General features: G+C 38.3%; 1 protein-coding gene and 1 pseudogene across 2 annotated transcripts in view; one reads left to right on the plus strand and one right to left on the minus strand.

Moving 5' to 3' along the window:
- The window catches only part of CDC20B (cell division cycle 20B), a 49,840-nt gene that overhangs the window by 13,304 nt on the left and 13,425 nt on the right, over nucleotides 1-23,111 (plus strand). For both annotated transcript variants that reach the window (XM_058732526.1, XM_058732530.1), the window contains exons 3-6: nucleotides 9,891-10,119; nucleotides 11,575-11,705; nucleotides 17,151-17,244; nucleotides 19,811-19,927. In XM_058732526.1, the coding sequence (XP_058588509.1) occupies nucleotides 9,891-10,119; nucleotides 11,575-11,705; nucleotides 17,151-17,244; nucleotides 19,811-19,927 (571 nt within the window). The remainder of the gene's footprint in view (nucleotides 1-9,890; nucleotides 10,120-11,574; nucleotides 11,706-17,150; nucleotides 17,245-19,810; nucleotides 19,928-23,111) is intronic.
- Nucleotides 1,309-1,711, minus strand: LOC131513141 (large ribosomal subunit protein eL28-like; annotated as a pseudogene).

Raw genomic sequence — 23,111 nt, forward strand, 5'->3', positions numbered from 1 at the left:
TACCTCGGTGCATCATCTAGTTGCTTCTTTTTTTTACCTTCACTTTTCCTGTGGCTGTTGTCTCTTACAGGAGGCTTAACTTTACTGTTGAAAATTATAGGGGTAGGTGTGGACAGGAAATGGAGGTAGCTGCATATCCTGAAATCCATGGTTCCTTTAGTCACCTTGGACTCTTCCCCAAGACACACAGCAAATTTCAAATTAAGGTGCCTCATTCTACCTGGTCCTGACTCTTGGTGTTGCTCAGGGGGCTGGTAGCTCTGCCTCCGGAGCCAAACCCACAGCTTAGGCATATAAAACCTGTCAAGAGACTGATAAACCACTTGGCTCCCACTCTTGCAGCCTGATAATAAAGGATACAGTAGAAAAGTATTCTCCTGTAAACCTAATACCCAGTAAACAACAAAAAAGTATACAAAACACGTTGTATCACCTCTTCACTATGATAATTTTACTTTGATGCTCTCTGGCTGAGTTACTGAGAAAGACAAACTTCATATGACACCCGGACTTCAATTCTCTGACCTTGCTACGCCAAGGTTCTTGGACTTAAAAGTGCTGCCATCACCTGGTGCTTGTTAGAGACGCAGTTATTCAAGCCCCACCTCAGATTTCCTGAACCAGAATTGGCCTCCTGACTCAAGCATACATTTAAGTTTGAGAAAATTTAGACCTCAGTCTTTTTTTTTTTTTTTTTCCTTTGGTTTTCACTGTAACAAGCCTCTTTAGTTTCCGTTTGTCTAGGCTGTTGAAGGACATGGCTCAGGAACTTGAGTTTTAATGATTAATTAAAAAAAAAAAGTTAATTCATAGAACACCTGCTGTAATTTGAACCATGAAAACCCAGCCCATGATAACTGCTTTGAGGGAGATGACAGAGGGTTCCCTTGGAGGAGGATGCTGATTGACTGTACCCCAGGCATGGCCCCATAGGGTAATGTTACTTTGATAAAATCATTATGATACTTTCTAGTTCAGTGTTTTGTAAGTACAGAAACTCCCATCAAGTGATCTACAGCTTGGTCTTTGAGAATATCAAAATTATGCTTACAAGAGGTCTGTATAAGCCAACATGCCAGTTATTAACCAGAAATAAAAGGCTTGTACCAGCCTGATATTTCATGTTGGATTGTCCCAAAATTTCATGCTATATTAAAAGTACTTTGAAAACTGAAGTTAATCTCTTGTCAAGGCCAAAATCAAAGCCAGTTTGTTAATTTTACGATTCTTAAGTTTTTTTTGTTTGTTTGTTTGCTTGTTTTTTTTTAAGTGATTGACATCTTTGTTGCTTTGGAGGTAGGGGGCAGGTGCTCGGGAGCTCTTGGTGGGGCAGGCCTGATTCCTCTTCACCATCATAGGCTTCTGGCTGTGCAGGATGGCGCTGGCTCTGCAAATGGCAGCCATGAACAGACCTGGGCGGTCCATGTTCTTGCGGATCCTGTGCCTGATGCTGCTAAGGGTGGCCAGGGCATTCTTGTTGATGTTGGTATGCATGTAGGAGGTGGTAGGTTTTCACTGGTCAGATCTCCGCTTCATCACCATCATTACATTTTTGCTGTAGGCCTCTGGATCCATGCCTGCAGTCTTGTGGTAAACCAGGCCATTGTAGTGGAAAGAGTTGCAAGCCTGTTGGGCTTGGTGCTTTATGTCTGCTTGTCCCTTTTGATCAGGATCAATTCCGCACGACCATCCATTGCAGGTGGGGGGACATGGTGGCAGCTCCTCTCACTAAGGTGGCTGGGGACAGAAAGAAATATATATGCTTTTATAACATATATGATTTCATATATGAATGATATATAAATATCCTTATAGGCCCATTAATCAGACATTCAGCACAGGAGTTTGGGCAACTCCCAGCCTGGATGTTTGTGAACATAGATAGATTTTGGCCCTTAGACATTTCTTTTTTTCTTCATTTCTCAGAGTCTTTTTCTGTATATGTTGTGATATCATCATTTCTTAGTTTTCTGGGGGATCTGTCATCATTGTTTCCATGTTCTGTCTATACAAAACCATTCTCAAATTATAATTATATCAACACTGCAATTTTCAATGCATAGGAGATAGTATGCTAGAAAAACCAACAACACTCTTTCAGGAGATCAAGGAAGGTTTGTTAAAGGAGGGGAAGAGAATGATGAGTTGAAGGTCAAGGGAACCTACCGGGCCACTCTGTTAATCAAGCACCACAGGCACTGAAGAAGATACAAATAATGTCTGTGATGGAGGCAGCCTCACATGAGCTTGAAATCAGTTTTGGAGAGGAGAAAATACACAAGAAACATTTGGGGAACAAATATAAGGCAGCAAATAACTGAGCACTAAATAAATGGCTTATGTTTGTAGAAAGCTTTATACTGCCCATGATTTATTTATAAATCAGACACATATATACACATATTAAAAGCAATCACATGTAGTATAAAGCTCTCTACCGGCAGAATGCAATAATGCTTTCAAACAGGAAGAAGTTAGTAATATCCCAATCACAGAACAAGTAAGTAGAACAAGCAAGAAGAGAGTTTAAGACTTTTAACTTTATAACCCAAATTATTTCAACTACATTCAACAATTTCTCTGTAATAGAAATATGTTTACTTAGAAAAAAAATGTGGTGGATGAGATTACTGTAGTACTGTCTCTGGTAAGGGGGTTTTATTCATCAGGAGACATTTAGTTTTATGAGAAATCACTGTTAGGGTCCGAAGAGGAGAGGGAGTGGACCACCACAACAAAACAACTTGGCCATATGTACTGAAGTTGTCTGGAAGGAGTCACAGAGTCTGCAGAGTAACAAGTCAAGATGAGAGAGAATAGGGGCGCCTGGGTGGCTCAGTCGGTTAAGCGTCCGACTTCAGCTCAGGTCACGATCTTGCGGTCTGCGAGTTCAAGCCCCGCGTCGGGCTCTGGGCTGATGGCTCAGAGCCTGGAGCTTGCTTCCGATTCTGTGTCTCCCTCTCTCTCTGCCCCTCCCCCGTTCATGCTGCGTCTCTCTCTGTCTCAAAAATAAATAAACGTTAAAAAAAAAAAACTATAAAAAAAAAAAAAAGATGAGAGAATAGTGTCTTAATGAAGGCTGCTTTGGTCAGCCTGATAGAAGGGAGGGATAGATGCCAAAAACACTCTGGAGCCCCCAGTGGCAGGCATTGGCAGTGCAGAACAAAGCGACCAATACCTGAAAATAAATGCTCTCCAAGTGTTTGCTTGGTTTGTATTGCCCAATACCAGGATGAGGAGACATTTACGGTGCAAAAATAAGAAGAGGGACATTTTGATCTTCATGATTAATTTGAAATATTATTACGACTCCAAATTTGAAATGTCTTGCTGCCTTGTTGGACTGGCGGTGGTGGGGTTGGTAAGGGAGGGGCAGACATTCAGAGGCTAAGGAAAGGGAATTGGGATGATATACCTGAGAGCTGATGGGCCATCTTTGTTAATTTTGTCTCTGCCATAACGTTCTAGAGACACCCTGGCATCATCAGCATGTCTTTCCTTGGAATGTTTAGGTTTCTCTTACCTGCTGAATATTTGTGAGTCAGATAATTTATCACTATATATGTTTGTTCTATTTTCCCAGTTGTTTCATTTGGTTACTTCCTGACTTTATTTTTAAATTCTCTAGGCTCCTTTCTATTTATTTTTTTGGCCCTGGTGCTCTGAATTCCTCCCTATTTAAGGCCAACACCATGTGAACTCTGAAAAGTAAACAAGCCAAACTGATGTGCTTAAAGTATCCAGTCATTCATTCTTTTCTCCTTTGTCTTATTTTTCTTATCATCCTCTTTCTCTTTATTGATACATAGGCCAGTCATTTAAAACTATGTAACAGGCATTTCCCCAGCAAGACATAGATCCTGGAATAAAGTTTAAAAACAGTGAAGATGAAATATCACATTCTACCACAGCGTTCCCTAAGCTGTAGTCATTTGCATATATGTCTGTGATTTTTCCATCTGTGCCATTTGCTAGTTAACATTTTTGGTTCAAATTGGCTCATTTATTTTACCAAAATATATATATTTTTAATAACAGAAGACTTTATGTCCACATTGAACATTTTAAAACATTTAAAAATGCACATTAAAACACATGAGTATTTAAAAAATGTTCATCTGTACCACTATGAGCCACATGTCCTTGGAGGAGGAACTGACCGAAAACTGTACTACGCATTCAAAACATGATAGAAAATCATTCTGTAACTCTTTGAAAGTTCTTTGTGCTGAATAAAAATTTGTCTCCTCCCATTCACTGTTCTCAATTTTGTCATAGGGAGCAATACAAAGTAAATTTTTCTTTGTTTCATAAATTGCCTTCTGTTTCATATTTGAAGATGGTTCCTTACGGGTGTTCTTTCCTGTAGACTAAATACCCCAGAAGCCCTCACTCCATTCATGTGTTGCTCTATTGCTGTGTTCCCTGACCTTGTATCATTGCAGTCCTTTCCTCTAAATGAACTCAGGTTGGGGATCCTGGCTTGCTTATCTCCTTCTTACAAGACAGATTCAAGACTGGACCCAGTTCTCCAGCAGATGGGTCCTGACCAGTGCAGAGACAATTGGGTTTTCCTTGTTCTTGTTTTGGACACTGTCTTTCCTTTAATGAGACCTAAAATTGTATTGCTTAAAAAAGGTCATTGCATTATGCTATTGATTCATATTCTGGTGGTGGCTGTCTAAAACTGCCAGCCATTTTCACTGCATATCAGCTGTCTCTCATGTCTAATGATAAAGCATCATTATTGCATTAGGATTCTCTAGAGAAGCAGAATCAATAGAGTATACATAAATATATATACGTGAGGCTCACCAAATTATGGAGGCTGAAAAGTCCCACAATCTGCCATCTCTAAGATGGAAAACCAGGAAAAGCCAGCGGGATAATTCAATCTGAGTCCAAAGTCTGGGGAGCAGCTGGTGTAAATTAAGGAGTATGAAGGTCTGAGAACCAGGAGCTCCAGTGTCTGATGGCAGGAAAGAAATGGACATCCTAGTTTAAGAAGAGAGAAAATTTGCCCTTCCTTTGCCTTTTTGTACCATTTGGGACCCCGGTGGATTGGATGATGTCAACCCACAATGGTGAGGCTGGATCTCTTTACTCAGTCTACCAAATCAAATGCTAATCTTCTCTAAAAACACCTTCCCAGCCACATCCAGAAAAATGTTTTACCAGATCTCAGGGCATCCCTTAGTCCATCAAGCCGATGTATAAAATTAAGTATTGCAATTATTTAACCTACCACAGGTGGCCTAATGGGGAGTTTGGAAGGGGGAGGAAGGTAATGGAATGGAGAGGAAGGTAATGTCAGAGACACCTTCGTGATATGATGGCTGATTCCAGTTGTGAAGGTGGGCTAGAAGTTACCCTGGCAGAGAATTGTGGAAGAGCATCAAGGTGGGGAGACAGTATGGAGGGTATGACAGGAGATGAGCCAGAGAAACACACAACTGCCAAGACAGTGTAAGATTGTCAATAAGAAATTTCTTGATCATTTTTAACTGATATGTCATTTGTGAATAAACAATTATATATAATATATGTATATGTACACACATAAACATATATCTTCCACAATTTGCTCATCCATTTTTTTGCTGATGGACATTTGGGTTATTTTACCTTCCAACTATTGTGAATAGTACTACCGTGAACGCCCATGTACCTGAGTTTGTTTGAGTTTGAGTACCTGCTTCATTTCTCTTGGGTCTGTACCTAGCAGTGAAATTATTGAATCATACAGTAATTCTAGGTTTAATTTTTTGAGGAATTGTCAACTGTTATCCACAGTGGTACCACTTTACATCTTCATAAGCAATGTGTAACGGTTCCAGTCTCTCCACATTCTTACTAACATTTGCTATCTATCTATCTATCTATCTATCTACTTACTTACCTATCATCTATTGCCATCCTAGAGCGTGTGAAGTGGTACATCATTGTGTTTTGGATTTGCATTTCCTTAATGTATGTCCTAATTTCTAATGGCTGCAGAATATTCCCTTTTAAGGATGTCACAAAAATCTACCTTGTCAATTCTCTACTGGTAAACATTGAGTCCTTCCCGTCTTTATGCACCATGTGCCTCCTTTTTCAATGCTAATTTATACTCCACCAGCAATATATGCCAGTGTTTGTTTCTAGAACCTTCAACCTTGGGGCTTGTCATTAAAAAATACCATTGCTAGCATCTTGTTATTGTTTTAAGTTAGCATTTCTTTGATTACTAGCAAGGTTGAATATTTTTTGAGCATTTAATTATTTCTTTTGTGCATTGCCCGTTTAGGTCCTATGTTCTATTTTTTTTCTATTTGGATTGTAAATTTGTCTAAATTTCTCTGACAGTCCTTTACACAAGGGTAATAACCTAACATGCCCTACATCTTATTACAAATATAATATATTTTGGGGTGCCTGCGTGGCTCAGTCAGTTAAGCATCCGACTTCAGCTCAGGTCATGATAACGCGGTTTGTGAGTTAGAGCCCTGCGTTGAGCTCTGTGCTGACAGCTCAGAGCCTGGAGCCTGCTTCAGATTCTGTGTCTACCTCTCTCTCTGCCCCTCCCCTGCTCATGCTCTGTCTCTCAAAAATAAATAAATGTTAAAATTAAAAAAAAATATATATCATATTTCCAGTTTGTCATTCGCAATTGAATTTCACACATAGATCCATGGTATGGTTTGCCACCGTAGGATCTGTAATACCAAACTCCTGGGATTTCTCAGAGGGAATGAGATAAATGTTGAGCAACTTAGGCCTCAGATCTCTCATCTGTGAAATGAAAAGTTTGAACTAGGGAATTGCTATGTATTGCCAACTGGATCCAACAATACATTAAAAGAATTATTCACCACCATCAAGTGGGATTGATACCTGGGATGCAGCGCTGTTTCAATATCTGCAAATCAATCAATGCGATATATCACATCAATAAAAGAAAAAACAAGAACCACATGGTCCTCTCAATAGATGCAGAGAACGCGTGTGACAAAATACAGCATACTTTCTTGATAAAAACCCTCAAGAAAGTAGGGATAGAAGAATCATACCTCAAGATTATAAAAGCCATATTGAAACACCCAACACTAATGTCATCCTCAATGGGGAAAAACTGAGAGCTTTCCTCCCAAGGTCAGGAACACGGCAGGGATATCCACTCTCACCACTGTTATTCAACGTAATATTGGAAGTCCTACCCTCAGCAATCAGACAACACAAAGAAATAAAAGGCATCCAAATTGGCAAGGAGGAAGTCAAACTTTCACTCTTTGCAGATGACATGATACTGTATATGGAAAACCCAAAAAAGTCCACCAAAAAACTGCTAGAACTGATTTATGAATTCAGCAAAGTCACAGGATATAAAATCAACGCACAGAAATTGGCTGCATTTCTGTTCACCAATAACGAAGCAGCAGAAGGAGAAATCAAGGAATCGGTCGCATTTACAATTGCACTAAAACCCATAAAATACCTAGAAATAAATCTAACCAAAGAGGTGAAAATTCTACACAATGAAAACTGTAGGAAAGCTTATGAAAGACATTGAAGAAGACACAGAAAAATAGAAAAATATTCCATGCTCATGGATTGGAAGAACAAATATTGTTAAAATGTCGATAGTACCCAAAGCCATCTACATATTCAATGCAATCCCTATCAAAGTAACACCAACATTCTTTACAGAACTGGAACAAACAAACCTAAAATTTGTATGGAACCAGAAAAGACCCCGAATAGCCAAAGCAATCCTGAAAAAGAAAACCAAAGCTGGAGGCATCACAGTTCCAGACTTCAGGATGTATTACAAAGCTGTAATCACCAAGACAGTATGGTACTGACTGGCACAAAAACAGACACTCAGATCAATGGAACAGAATAGAGAACCCAGAAATGGATGCACAAACATATGGCCCACTAATCTTTCACATGCAGGAAAGAATATCCAGTAGAATAAAGACAGTCTCTTCAGCAAGTGGTGCTGGGAAAACTGGACAGTGACACATAGAAGACTGAACCTAGAATACTTTCTTACATCATACACAAAAGTAAACTCAAAATGGATGAAACATCTAAACATAAGACAGGAAGCCAACAAAATCCTCGAGGAGAAAGCAGGCAAAAACCTCTTTGACCTTGGCTGCAGCAATTTACTCAACACATCTCTGGAGGCGAGGTAAACAAAAGCAAAGATGAACTATTGGGACCTCATCAAGATAATAGCTTCTGCATGGTGAAAGAAACAATCAGAAAAACTAAAAGACAACCAGCATAATGGAAGAAGATATTTGCAAATGACATATCAGATAAAGGGTTAGTATCCAAAATCAATAAAGAACTTCTCAAACTCAACACCCAAAAAATGAATAATCCAGTGAAGAAATGGGCAAAAGACATGAATAGACACTTCTCCAAAGAAGACATCCAGATGTCTAATAGACACATGAAAAAATTCTCAACATCACTCATCATCAGGGAAATATAAATCAAAACCACAGTGAGATACCACCTCATACCAGTCAGAATGGCTAAAATTAACAACTCAGGCAACAACACATGTTGGCTAGGAGGCGGAGAAAGAGGAACTCTTTTGCCTTGCTGGTGGGAATGCAAAGTGGTGCAGCCACTATTGAAAAAAAGTAAGGAGTTTCCTCAAAAAATTCAAAATAGAACTATTCTAGGGGCGCCTGGGTGGCTCAGTCGGTTGAACGTCCGACTTTGGCTCAGGTCATGATCTTGCGGCTTGCAAGTTCAAGCCCCGCGTCGGGCTCTGTGCTGACATCTCGGAGCCTGGAGCCTGTTTTGGATTCTGTGTCTCCCTCTCACTCTGCCCCAACCCACTCTCACTCTGTCTCTGTCTCTCTCAAAAATAAATAAACATTAAAAAAAATTAAAAAAAAATAGAACTACCCTATAACCCAGCAATTGCACTACTAGGTATCTATCCAAAGGATATAGGTGTGCTCTTTTGAAGAGGCACATGCACCCCAATGTTTATAGCAGCTCTATCAACAATAGCCAAAGTATGGAAAGAGCCCAGATGTCCATCGATAGATGAATGGATAAAGAAGATGTGGTATATATATACAATGGAGTATTACTTGGCAATCAAAAAGAATGAAATCTTGCCATTTGCAACAACGTGGATGGAACTAGAGTGAATAATGCTAAGCAGAATTAGTCAGAGAAAGGTAAATATTACATGATTTCCCTCATATGAGAAATTTAAGATACAAAACAGATGAACATAAGGAAAGGGAAGCAAAGATAATATAAAAACAGGGAGGGGAGCAACACATAAGAGACTCTAAAAATAGAGAACAAACTGAGGGTTGCTGGAGGGGTTGTGGGTGGGAGGCTGTGGTAAATGGGCAAGGGACGTTAAGGAAGACACTTGTTGGGATGAGTACTGGGTGGTATATGTATGGGATGAATCACTAGATTCTATTCCTGAAAGCATTATTACACTATATGCTAACTAACTTGGATGTAAAATTAAAAAAAGAAAATAAAAAAAGAAAATTACTGTTTATTTCCAGATTTGCAATTTTGTGATTTTATATGAACATGTGATTTTACATGTTCAATATAAATGGTTATTTCAACTTCATATTTATATTGATATGTAATTATAATAACTGTAAATATAATCACTCCATAAGCTGCTTTTATATATCTTGAGAATCTTGAACAGAGGCTGTAAGTATACACACACATACATATTTATATATGTATAAAATAACATTCTCTCAGGTCACGAAAATAAAAAATCTCATATATAATTTGTGTTGTACTAAATGAGTTGTTAATAATTCTCCTTTTAAGGAATATTTAATTTTGCATCGTTGAGGCCACTATAAATTACGGCTTTTTTTTATGTTAAATAGATATTTGACGGAGTTAATACTACATATTCTAACTTTAAGAGCAACTTTGTGAAGAGACTGTCGGCAGAGGTTCCTGTTGCCAGTAGCCCAATTACCACCAGATGGCGGCAAAGCCAAACCAGGGATCTGGCAGTTGATTCCTTTGAGGAAGAGCGTTCAACCACTTACCTCCCAGAAGCTTCTGGATCCGTGCTGAAGATAACTCCTGAAAAAGAGACCTTGATTCTAGGTGAGGTAATAGAAATTCCACAGGCCATTTATTTTTTTTTTTAATTTTTTTTAAAAATTTTTTTATTTTTGGGACAGAGAGAGACAGAGCATGAATGGGGGAGGGGCAGAGAGAGAGGGAGACACAGAATCGGAAGCAGGTTCCAGGCTCTGAGCCATCAGCCCGGAGCCTGACGCGGGGCTCGAACTCACGGATCGCGAGATCGTGACCTGGCTGAAGTCGGACGCTCAACCGACTGCGCCACCCAGGCGCCCCACAGGCCATTTAAAAAATGTCAATGAAATAGAATTCCTCAAAGAATCCCTGTAGCATAGAACTATCTAGTATCACATTTAGTTAACTGCTTTCCTTTTCTTCCTTCCTTTGAATAAGAAATTTCCAAGGTGGTGGGGAAGGGGCAGGAAATGAAACAAGAACAAAAGACAGTATGTTGTATTTTAGATGCATTTCTGAGATTTACATTGGTATATGATTCCTTTTGTAAAGATTACATATGTAAGATTTTTCAGTGGTCCTTATTAGCTCCTCTGTTGAACAAGTGATATGAACAAAAATATACTTAGTTTGGGGCGCCTGGGTGGCGCAGTCGGTTAAGCGTCCGACTTCAGCCAGGTCACGATCTCGCAGTCCGTGAGTTCGAGCCCCGCATCAGGCTCCGGGCTGATGGCTCGGAGCCTGGAGCCTGTTTCCGATTCTGTGTCTCCCTCTCTCTCTGCCCGTCCCCCGTTCATGCTCTGTCTCTCTCTGTCCCAAAAATAAATAAAAAACGTTGAAAAAAAAATTAAAAAAAATATATATACTTAGTTTTACAGGATGACTTGGCAAGGTTTTCTATGTAGTTAAAAATCTGGTAAAGGGCTTTCTCAATCTTGAGAAGAGAACAGATATGAATAATAATGATGCAAATAACACTGACTTTGCTATTACTTTCACTTAGAAAGTATTTCACTACTGTCATCTCAAAATACCCTTACAGCATCTTTCTATAACAGAGAGATGGAGACGCAAAGTGATTTGCTCATGATCATAGAGTGGATGCCAATGTTGGGAAAGCAAGCATCCCATAGTGATTTCCTGGCAGAATGATCATAGCTTGGGCAAACCAGATACCTTTGCTCCATCACTTTAACCCATGGAACTGTTTGTATCTATTCTTCAGATGTGCAAGTATGTTCTTTCCATTCAGAGATAAAGCATTTATGCTGCTGCTGCAGTTGCAATCAGGTCTTTAATCTTGGCATTTCTTACAGAGGCCACTGAGGCAGTGCTCACTTATGACCCTGGCATTCTCGACAAGGCCAATCTTTCCTCTTTTACCCCATCTTCCGTGGTTTTTAGAGAGGTGTGGTCCTGTGCTTTCACATTCTGTTGTGAAAGACACCATGGGTTGACTTCCAACCAAAGTGATTATCTTGTTTTGAAGAACAAATTAAAAACTAAATGTTTTTCTTGCAGGATCCTACAAAGAACCACTGAAGACCCCCGTCAAAGGGAATTTTGAAACAAATAACCCAGTTCTCCATTTTTGCAAGGCACCTCATGCACTGGGCAGAGGCTGGAATGAAAATGTTGCCTCAAAAGGCCAGGTGGGTAAAGACAAAAAACTGAAGATCTCATATCCTGACAGGCTCAGACAATTGAGTCCCAAATGTGAAGAAAGAGCTGGCTTAGCTGCTCTTACATGTCAGTAAGAAAATGATAGGTTCCTGATAGAAAAAATGAGTGAGTTAAGGACATGAATAAGGGCACTTTGTAAAAGAAATATAATACAAGTTTAGTTAGTCTCAATCAAAAAAGTGAAAATGAGACAGCAAAAAGGTAAAGATTAAGATGACAGGATACTATGTAGAGAAAACCCTAAGGGGTCTACCAAAAAACTAATAGAACTGATAAATTAATTAAATAAAGTTACAGGATATTGAATAGGTATACAGAAATCCAGTGCATTTCTATTCACTAATAATGAAGCAGCAGAAAGAGAAATTAAGAAAACAATCCCATTTACAAATGCACCAAAAACAGTAAAACAGATACCTAGGAATAAACTTAACCAAAGAGGTAAAAGGCCTGTACTCCAAAAACTATAAAACACTGATGAAAGAAATTGAAGAGGACACAAATAAAAAGATATGCCATGCTCATGGATTGGAAGAAGAAATATTGTTAAAATGCCCATACTACTTAAAGCAATCTCCAGTTTTAATGCAATTCCATTCAAAAGATCAACAGCATTTCTCACAGAATCAGAATAAACAATCCTAAAATTTGTATAGAACCACAAAAGACCCTGAATGGCCAGAGAAAACAGGAAAAAGAATAAAACTGGAGGTATCACAATCCCAGATATCAAGATATACTATAAAGCTGTAAAAATCAAAACAGTAGGGTACTGGCACAGTACAGACACATACATCAATAAAACAGAATAGAGTCCAGGAATAAACCCACAATTGTATGGTCAATTAATCTCCAACAAAGGAGCCAAGAATATGCACTGGGAAAAAGAAAGCCCCTTCAACAAATGGTGTTGGGAAAACTGGACAGCTACATGCAAAAGACTGAAACTGGACCACTTTCTTACACCATACACAAAAATACACTCAAAATGAATTAAAGACCTAAATGTGGTTCCTGAAGCCATAAAATTTCTAGAAGAAAACATAGACAGTAATCTCTTTGACATCAGCTGTAGAAACATTTTTTTTAAAGATATGTCTCCTCTGACAAGGGAAACAAAAGCGAAGTTAAGTGATTGGGACTACACCAAAATAAAAAGCTTTTGCACAGTGAAGGAAACCATCAAAAGCCATCAAATGGGAGAAGAAATTTGCAATATCCAATAAAGTATTAGTATCCAAAATATATAAAGAACTTATACGACTCAACACCAAAAAATCAATCCAATTAAATGAGAAGATATGAACAGATATTTTTCCAACGAAGTCCTACAGATGCCCAAAAGACACATGAAAGCATGCTCAATGCTACTCATCATCAGGAAACACAACTTAAAATGACAGTGAGATATCACTTCACACCTGTCAGAATGGCTAAAATCAAGACAAGAAATAACAAGTCTTGGTGAGGATGTGGAGAAAAAGGGACCCCTGTGCCCTGTTAGCGGGAATGCACACTGGTGCAGCATTGTGGAAAACAGCATGGACATTCTTCAAAAAATTAAAAATAGAATTACCAGGGGTGCCTGGGTGGCTCAGTTGGGTAAGCATCTGGCTCTTGCTTTCGGCTCAGGTCATGGTCTCACAGTTTATGAGTTCGAGCCTCACATTGGGCTCTGTGCTGACGGTGAAGAGTCTGCTTGGGATTCTCTCTCTCCCTCTCTCTCTGCCCCTCCCCTGCTTGTGCCCTCTCTCTCAAAATTAAAAAAAAAAATAGAATTACCATATGATCCAGTAATTCCACTACTAGGTATTTACCCAAAGAAAACAAAAACACTAATTCAAAAATATATATGCATCACAATGTGTATGGGAGCATTATTTACAATAGCCAAGATATGAAAGAACTCAAGGATCCATCAATAGATGAATAGATAAAGAAGATGTGGTATATATATATATATATACATATATATATATATATATACACACACATATCTATATGTATGTACATATAGATATGTATATATACATATGTGTGTATATATATACATATGTGTGTATATATATACACACAAATGAATGAATGAATAAATAAATAAATAAATAAATAAAATATATATACATATACATACAATGGAATATTACTCAGCTGTAAAAAGAATGACATTTTGGGGCACCTGGGTGGCTCAGTTGGTTAAGCATCTGACTCTTGATCTCAGCTTGGATCATGATCTCACTGTTCATGAGTTTGAGGCCCACGCTGGGCTCTGCACTGACAGCTGGAGCCTGCTTGGGATTCTGTCTGTCTCTCTCTCTCTCTCTCTGCTGCTCTCCCACTCTCTTGTGCTCTCTTTCTCAAAATAAAGAAATAAACTTAAAAAAAAATGTCATTTTGCCATTTGAAACAACAGAGATGTAGCACAAAAGTATAATGCTAAGTGAAGTAAGTCAGAGAAAGGGAAATACCATATGATTTCAGTCATATGTGGAATTTAAGAAACAAATGAACAAAGGAAAAAGTGACAAACCAAGAAACAGATTCTTAACTACAGAGAACAAACTGATGGTTACCAGAGGGAGGTGGGTGGGGGGCATGGTTGTGATAGGTGATGGGGATTAAGAGTACGTTTATCATGACGAGCACTGTGTAATGTATAGAATTGTTGGATCATTATATTGTACATCTGAAACTCTTATATGTATGTTAATTATACTTATATTACAAAAATAAACATTAACAAAGGTAAAGATTAAAAATATAATAAAATTACACATATTATGGTATGTTTTCACAGCCAAAAGATCTCTTGTACAATCATTTCCAACTATTCTGTGACTTGGTCTGGCATCTGGGGTCACTCAGGATACATTCTATTCCTCTACAAGATGGTCTTTTAAATATTTCCCTTAAGTCCTTTTTACTGTTTTTTTTTTTTTTTGTTTCTTGACTAAGTTAATTTCATTCTTTTAAGTATCTTATTTATTATGTGTTTTTAAAAGTTTATTTATTTGTTTTGAGAGAGTGAGAGAATGTGCAAGCAGGGAAGGGGCAGAGAGAGGAGACAAAGAATCCCAAGCTGGTTCTGTGCCATTAGCTCAGGGCCTGACATGGGGCTCAAAGTCACGCATTGTGAGATCATGACCTGAGCTGAAACCAAGAGTTGGACACTTAAACTGATTGAGCCACCCAGGAGCCCCTTTATTATGGGTTTAAGATCTTTGAGGAATCTGACCCAAATCTTAGGGCACATGAAATATCAATAGCATATTTTTGAGTGTATCAAATCCAACGAAGAGCTTCTGAAGGAATAAAGGTTTAATTTAGAAAGTGTTACACTAGGAACGTCATAAATTCTCAATTTAGGCAGTTTCTCATTTAGTATGTGCTTTCAGTGTTTGGCATATATATCTTGCTAGAGGAACAATATCGTGAATGTAAAATTTAATTATTTGAAATAACATGCAAATTGAAAACAAATATCTTAGAGCAGGTCTTTTGCTGAGTGCTCTACTGTTGGTTAAGGGTTTGGAAGTGCAGAAGGTTAGAGAGTTCTGCGTCAATGGGGAAATGTTGACTTTACGTCCAGGCCAGGTTATTAGCACCATTGCCTTTCCACACCCTACGTCTTGCCAGTTGGAGTTTGTACTGCCTTGATCTTCAGAACTTCCTTTTACTCTCTCCCTTAGGCTCTATAGTAACTGGTGGCAGTAAGTAGGTGGTTCTGTGCGATCACAATGGTGTTGGCAAACTACCATTGTTACAGCAATTGTAATCCAATCAGAACATTGTCCCAGCATCACTGGAAAACCTGAGAAAGGGATAATGGAAACTGTTTGACTATTTTATGTAAAGCATTTTTTTAATGACTGATTAGAAATCAAGCAGCATCAGGAGTAGTGCAGATACAGTGAGGTCTTTTGCATTGACAGTAAATGTGTGTCTTCATGTGGTCCTCAGAAGTCATGTGGGGGTGTTTCTACAACAAGGGCCTGCATAGCTGGGGAGATGTTCAAAATTATGATATATAGTCAGCTCTAGGCCAAATTGTTCATTAAAGTAGTTAATAGATCTTACCTGGGGTAGAGCACCCTTGGGGACATCAAACAGAAGCACACTGTGCCAGGTAATGTCTTGGGCAGCTTTGTGCTGACTATAGATACTGGAGAAGCCAGTCGATTTTAGGAACATTATTTGTTATCAGTAGTTCTCAACTGGAGGTGATTTTGCTCCCCAAGGGACATTTGGCAATGTCTGATTCTTGACTATCACAACCTAGTGAGAGGGTATCTAGTAGATGGAGGCTGGGATACTGCTAAATGTCCTCTAATGGACAGAACAGCCCCCCACAATAATGAATTATCTACTACCAAATGCCAGTGGTGCTGAAAGTGGGAAACCCTGCTTTATACTGAGTTGTTCTAATTAGAATACCTAAAAATCCATGATTCATTGACTGACAATGCCTATTATGTGGCATGATATCTGGGCAGAAAACCAAAATCTCAAAATGATGCCTGTGAGAGAGACTTCTGTGTGAATTATGGTGATCCCACAATTGTTTTATATGTAAGATTAAATATATTATCATGAAGGAGAAAAAAAGGAATCATCTCTGCTTTAACTGTTTGCTAAAATGTTTCTAGGAAATTTCTGCAAGTACTTTTCTTTATACTTGTAGTAATTTTCTCATCTGTTTTTGACTGAAGTTGGATGTAAGAATGTCGGAAGTGCTTTTTGTATACTGGTCCAAAGAAACAGCAATCCGATTTTTGTGTTCGTGGAAACTGAGGTATGTTATTTAAGATCCCAGTGATTTGGTGTTCCCATTTCTAATAGGTGAAGGTGTTAATGGAAAAAGACCTTTAGGATGATTAGTTCAATCTCAACATATTACAGAGGAGGAAAATTAAGACCCAGAGAAAATCTCAGTAACAGACTGAAAGAGCACCTCCAGGTTAAATGCTGAGAGGCATCTTTTGAAAGAAATCTTTCTTGAAAAAGTAGCCTTAACATACAATCAACTTTATCATCTTGGGGAGGTCTTTCAGTTTCACAACGTACCAGAAATATCATGACATTTCAGTTCTTGCAGGCTTTGATGATCTCACTGGCCTTTTAGTTGGTTTGTGGGCTAAAAAGATTTTTAGGCTAGAAGAGTAAAGAAGATTTTATTCTAGCTGAGTAATACCTGCCCTATGGAGTTGTTGGGGAGATTGGAAATAATACATGTAAAATGCTCAGCACTGTATTCACTACATGCTGGTTAGGTAATAAAAAATAGCAATTGTAGTGTTGGTTTTGATAATGTGGAAACTTTGAACTTGCTGGTGAATTACTGGTTTAACACTATGTCATGCATAACATCTGAGATGTGCATATATGTTTCTAAAGAAGTATTTATTTGTTTTCAGAAATGCCTAAACCAGCTATTTTTGACCCAGAAGGTGGCACAGTGGGTTAGTGGGAAAATGCAGCTCTGTGAGAAATCCCAATGTGTTTGGAAAGGTATGGGGCAAAGATTTTGTTTGTCCTTCTTTCCTACCCTTCTCTCTCCCTGCCTTCTTCATTTCTTTTTTATATTTATTAGACTAATAAACATAATTATAAAATTCAGATAATTCTCTCTCCCTGCCTTCTTCATTTCTTCCTTATTCTTCTTTATCCATTCATCAGTTGGTGGACATTTGGGTTCTTGCCACGGTTTGGCTCTTGTTGATAATGTTTACAACTATTTTCTAAGTAATATTTGTAAACTGCTCTTTTTTGAGATTTTAGACTTTATCATAACTTTCTAGCAGAGTAGATAACAACTTAGTTCTCCTGCCTCATTCACCTCCTTCAATCTACTTATATCACACTTCTAAAAAGTAAACAACCCCTCACACAGTTGAAAATCTGTATATAACTTTTGACTCCCCCCAAACTTAATTGCTAATGGCCTATGGTTGACTGGAGGCCTTAATAATTTGGACAGGTGATTCACACATCTTTTGTATGCCATATGTATTGCATACTATATTCATACAATAAAGTATGCTAGAGAAAAGAATGTTATTAGGAAAGTTATAAGGGAAAGAAAATACATTTATATTACTGTATGGTATTTATAAAAAACAATCAGCATATAAGTGGACCATAGCAGTTCAAACCCATGTTGTTCAAAGGCCAATTGTATTCATTTCAGGTATAAAACATAATAATGTGATATTTGTATATATTGTTAAATGATCACCACAGTAATTCCAGTTAACATTCACCACCATGCATAGTTACAGAATTTTTTTTCTTGTGATAAAAACTCTTAAGGTCTACTCTCTTAGTAATTTTCAAATATGTAATCCAGTATTATTAACTATAATTGCCATGCTCTACATTACATCTCTATGACTCTTATTTTGTAACTGGAAGTTTGTACCTGTTTTTTAAAAAACCTTTATTGGGGCGCCTGGGTGGCGCAGTCGGTTAAGCGTCCGACTTCAGCCAGGTCACGATCTCGCGGTCCGTGAGTTCGAGCCCCGCGTCAGGCTCTGGGCTGATGGCTCGGAGCCTGGAGCCTGTTTCCGATTCTGTGTCTCCCTCTCTCTCTGACCCTCCCCCGTTCATGCTCTGTCTCTCTCTGTCCCAAAAATAAATAAAAAACGTTGAAAAAAAAATTAAAAAAAAAAATAAAAAACCTTTATTGGCAGTGCTTGAGTGTTTCCAGCACCCTTGCAGTTTTACTCACAACTGTAGGTCTTCATGGCTAACACCAAGGCTGGGAGTACTAATCTACTTCTTGGTTTAGCACTGTGAAGCTCTTATGCTTTTATCCAAAGGCATGTGGTCATAGAGACCACAAATTACTTGGGTGGGCTCAACACCTATTCATTTATGTCATTTTTAGTTTGATCACAAGCCAAGTAGTTGTACAGATGAAAAGACAGTGGCCTGTGGCTTATACTTAGTTGGGTCTTTGGATGAGAATTAAAACTGAGCCCAAGATATGACCCTGACCTCAGATATTCACGGGTAAAACTAGCCAGAAATAACTTTGCATGCTCTGGTACAGAACCAGTGAGACAAAGAGCTGAAATAAATGAACCCACAAATGTTTACTGACAAAAACTCAGAGTAGTGCTTATGTCTATCAGGTAATTGTTGATGTGACAGACAAATGGATATGCAAAAATTACTTTGATTTAAAAAAATTTTTTTTTTTAATTTTTTTTTTCAACTTTTTTTTAAAATTTATTTTTGGGACAGAGAGAGACAGAGCATGAACGGGGGAGGGGCAGAGAGAGAGGGAGACACAGAATCGGAAACAGGCTCCAGGCTCCAAGCCATCAGCCCAGAGCCCGACGCGGGGCTCGAACCCACGGACCGCGAGATCGTGACCTGGCTGAAGTCGGACGCTTAACCGACTGCGCCACCCAGGCGCCCCTAAAATTTTTTTTAACATTTATTTATTTTTGAGAGACAGAGAGAGACAGAGCATGAGCAAGGGAAGAGCAGAGAGACACACACATGCGTACACACACACACACACACACACACACACACACAGAGTCCAAAGCAGGTTACAGGCTCTGAGCTGTCAGCACAGAGACCCATGCAGGTCTCGAACCACGAACTGCAAGATCACGACCTGAGCCGAAGTCTGACACTTAACCAACTGGGCCACCCAGGCACCCCCAAACTACTTTGATTTTAAAAACTCAAGTGACAGAATAAATATTCATAGTATGATATAAGGTTTCTGTGTGCTTTCCACAAGGTCTGTTGTCACATTTGGGTCTGGCACTCAGGCTTTTTATTAAAAAATGCCATGAAATATTTTAAAAATATAATTTGTTGTCAAATTGGCTTAGAGACAATACCCAGTGCTCATCCCAAACCATGAAATATTTTTAAAATTTTTGTTTCAATGAATACTAAAGTCTTCCTTTTTTCCCTTTCCTTCTCCTGCAACTTGTAATTCAGTTTTATCAGGAGGACTACTTTCTTTCTCACTCTGTTATCCCTTAATCCCTGCAAGGATAAGTATTATGTTCCTGGGATCATAAAGATATGTAGGTGTGTTTGTTTCTTGTAGGCTGCGGAGATGGAGTCAGAGATGAATCCTTCCATCTTAAAAGATTCAATGGTATAAACTATTCCATACTGCAACCAGAGGTGAAGTTTCATCTTACTGGTCTTCGAAATGACTATTGTAAGTTATTTTTTAGATCATTAATTAAAAAGTTGAAGTGACACATTGTATCCAATGTGGTGGCATGAACTTGAAATTTGATTCTGGAAGAACCTGATGGTCCTTGTGCCTCATGTTCCAAAGCTGTACCATCCAAATACCGTTAATATAGTTTGCCTTTTCCTTGTACAAATTTCATGTTTGGAATGGGTACTGTTGGTGTTGAGAGGGCATGAGCAATATACATATTTTTTACTGTATTAGAATGAACTGAGAAAATAGTGGCCTATTCTTATGCATATATTTTAAACAGATAAATCCAATCAGTCAACAGCCACATGGGGTCTTCTCATCGTGTGCCTACTTTATAATCTAGTTGGGAAGACAGGACTAACTCACATGGAACTTCTAACAACATGCCAGTGTAGAATATAAATAGTGAATTGTAGGATGAAAGGAGCTAGTTCAGTGATCTTTGGATCTTTGTCTAAAAAGACTTTGTGGGGATAATCACACTTGAGCTGGGTCTTGAAAAATGGGTAGGACTTGGAGGGGTGGAGGAGAGAAGATAGAACATTTTTCAGCAACGTCGTTAGTTGGTAGTTAATGATAATGGCAATGAAGAGGATACACTGGGGACTGGTGAACAGGTAGGTAGATGCAAATTTTGTAATCACATAGGTCCCCTCCACCCTCCTCCCCCACTTTTTTTTAGGTTACTGTAGTTGTTCTGCATTTTATGTCTACGAACATTGGAAACTCCACTATTGCTATAAATTTTACTCTAAAAGTCCATACATATTTGTATTTTAAATAAAAGAGGGGACAATGGTCTTTATATTTACCCCAGTATTTACCAATTCTACTCTTCTCTTTCATTCCTGAAGATCCAAATTTCCGTCTCATATGATTTCCCTTCAGCTTGAAAAGCTTCTGTTAACAATTGTTTCAGATCCAGTTAGTTGGCAAAGGCTTCTCTTATACTCCATTTTATGATATTTTTGCTGCATATAGAATTCTGGCTTGCCAGATTTTTTTCTTTCAGCATTTAAAATATATTATACTGACTTCTGGCCTCCATGGTTTCTGGTGAGAGGTCTAAGGCCATTTGAAACTTTGTTCTCTTGTTTCCAGGACCTGACTCCACTTACACATGTTAGAATCTTTGAATATTATTCCACAGGACCCTGAGGTTTTGTTCATTTCTTTTTTCAATTTCTTTTCCTGTATGTTCTTCAGACTGGATAATTTCTGTTGATTTATATTCAAATTCAGTGACTCTTCCCTCTGTCATTTCCATTCTGCTATTGAGCCCATCCAGAGATTTTTCAGATATTGTATTTTTCAGTTTCAAAATGTCTATTTTATTGTATTTATGGCTTCTATTTTAGTTTTATAGTTTCTATTTTTCTATTCCTCTGCTTCTATTTTCTATGTTTTCATTCATTTCAAGTAGGTTTTTCTTTACCTCATGGAGAATAATCTATTCTATTCTGCTTGTATATTCTATTATAGCTGCTTTAGCATCTTTATCTGATAATTCCTATAACTGTCATTTTAGGTTTCTCATCTATTGATTATATTTTCCTTTTATATATGCCCAGTAATCTTAAATTGTGTCCTGGACATTGTGGATTATATGTGGTGTTAACTCTGGGTCCTGCAGAGAATGTTGTCATTTTTGTCTTAGTTAGGTTTATTGGTCTTGACTTTTGTGGGTGGCCTTTTAAGTCTCAGATCAGTTTCTTCAGCCTTGATTATGATGGTTTGGGTCTATCCCTTACATATAGGGATCAGAATCCAGGCTGAGACCTAAATGGAGGCTTCAAATCTCAGTTCAGCTCTAAAAGTCTTTGCTAAGCTGATTTGAGTTTTCCCTGTCCTGACACAAATTCTGGGATAGGCTGAGATGCGTGTGGGTTCCTACTTTCACCATTAGAGGGTACCTTTCTGTGTCTCTCTCCCCTCTAGGACTTTCTCTACACACTTTGGCCACTTCAGGCTTCTTTCCCTGGCTCCTCTCACCAGAGATACAGTGATTTTTCTATTGGAGTTTGGGCTGCTGGTGCTACTCCATGACTGGGGCCCATCCTCTGGCAAAACCACGTGAGAAAAAAAGTGAGAAACTCACCCCTCGGCAGGTTGCTTCTTCAAGTTTTGACTCCCTTACTTAGTTTCACTGCTTTTGCTTATTATCCAGTTCTCAATGGGTTTTTGTTTTTAATTTTGTTGAGTTGGTTGTCATCATTGGGAGAGGTAGGTTATAGGTGGCTTAGGTCACTATAGTGAAACTGGTGTGCTTCACAGTTTTGTATTGATATGTATCAATCAGGATAAGAGTTTTTGTCTTATAAGAAATAAGATAGGGTCATTTGTCAACTACTTCAATTAAAAATAAATAAGGTAGGATACATTAAAATTTTTTAATGTTTATTTATTTTTTGAGAGAGAGAGAGAGAGAGAGACAGCATGAGCAGGGAAGGGAGCAGAGAGAGAGGGAGACACAGAATCTGAAGCAGGCTCCAGGATCTGACCTGTCAGCACAGAGCCTGACATGGGACTTGAACCCATGAACCACGAGATCATGACCTGAGCCGAAGTTGGAGGCTTAACTGACTAAACCACACAGGCATCCCTTGGTAGGATACATTTTAGAATGTGGTTATACAAATATGGTTTCTTTTGGCAGTTAAAGAGTTCTTAGAGTATAAGCTGGAGAATGCTGCTAGGAACTTTCAGGTATCATATATAAGTCAGTGACCATTTCTTCTAGATATACGTAGTTGGGTGGTATTTTGATTAGAAATGATGGTGGCATCTATCATATGGATATTGTAGGTTCAAGGATGTCTCCATAAGAGTTATGTGCCTTCCCCTTATGTTTATTGCAATATTATTTACAATAACCAAATTATGGAAGCAGCCCAAGTGTCCATCAATAGATGATGGATAAAAAGATGTGATACACACACACACACACACACACACACACACATACATGTATGTATATATATATATATATATATACATACATGTATATATATATATACATATACATATCTATATACATATGATGAAATATTATTTAGCCATAAAAAAGAATGATATCTTGCCATTTACAATAGCATGGATGGATATAATTTTTTTTTTGATGGATATAACTTTAAGTGAAATAAGTCAGTCAGAGAAAGACAAATACCATATG

Source organism: Neofelis nebulosa, chromosome 1, assembly GCF_028018385.1.
Source record: "Neofelis nebulosa isolate mNeoNeb1 chromosome 1, mNeoNeb1.pri, whole genome shotgun sequence".
Classification (NCBI taxonomy): Eukaryota; Metazoa; Chordata; class Mammalia; order Carnivora; family Felidae; genus Neofelis; species Neofelis nebulosa.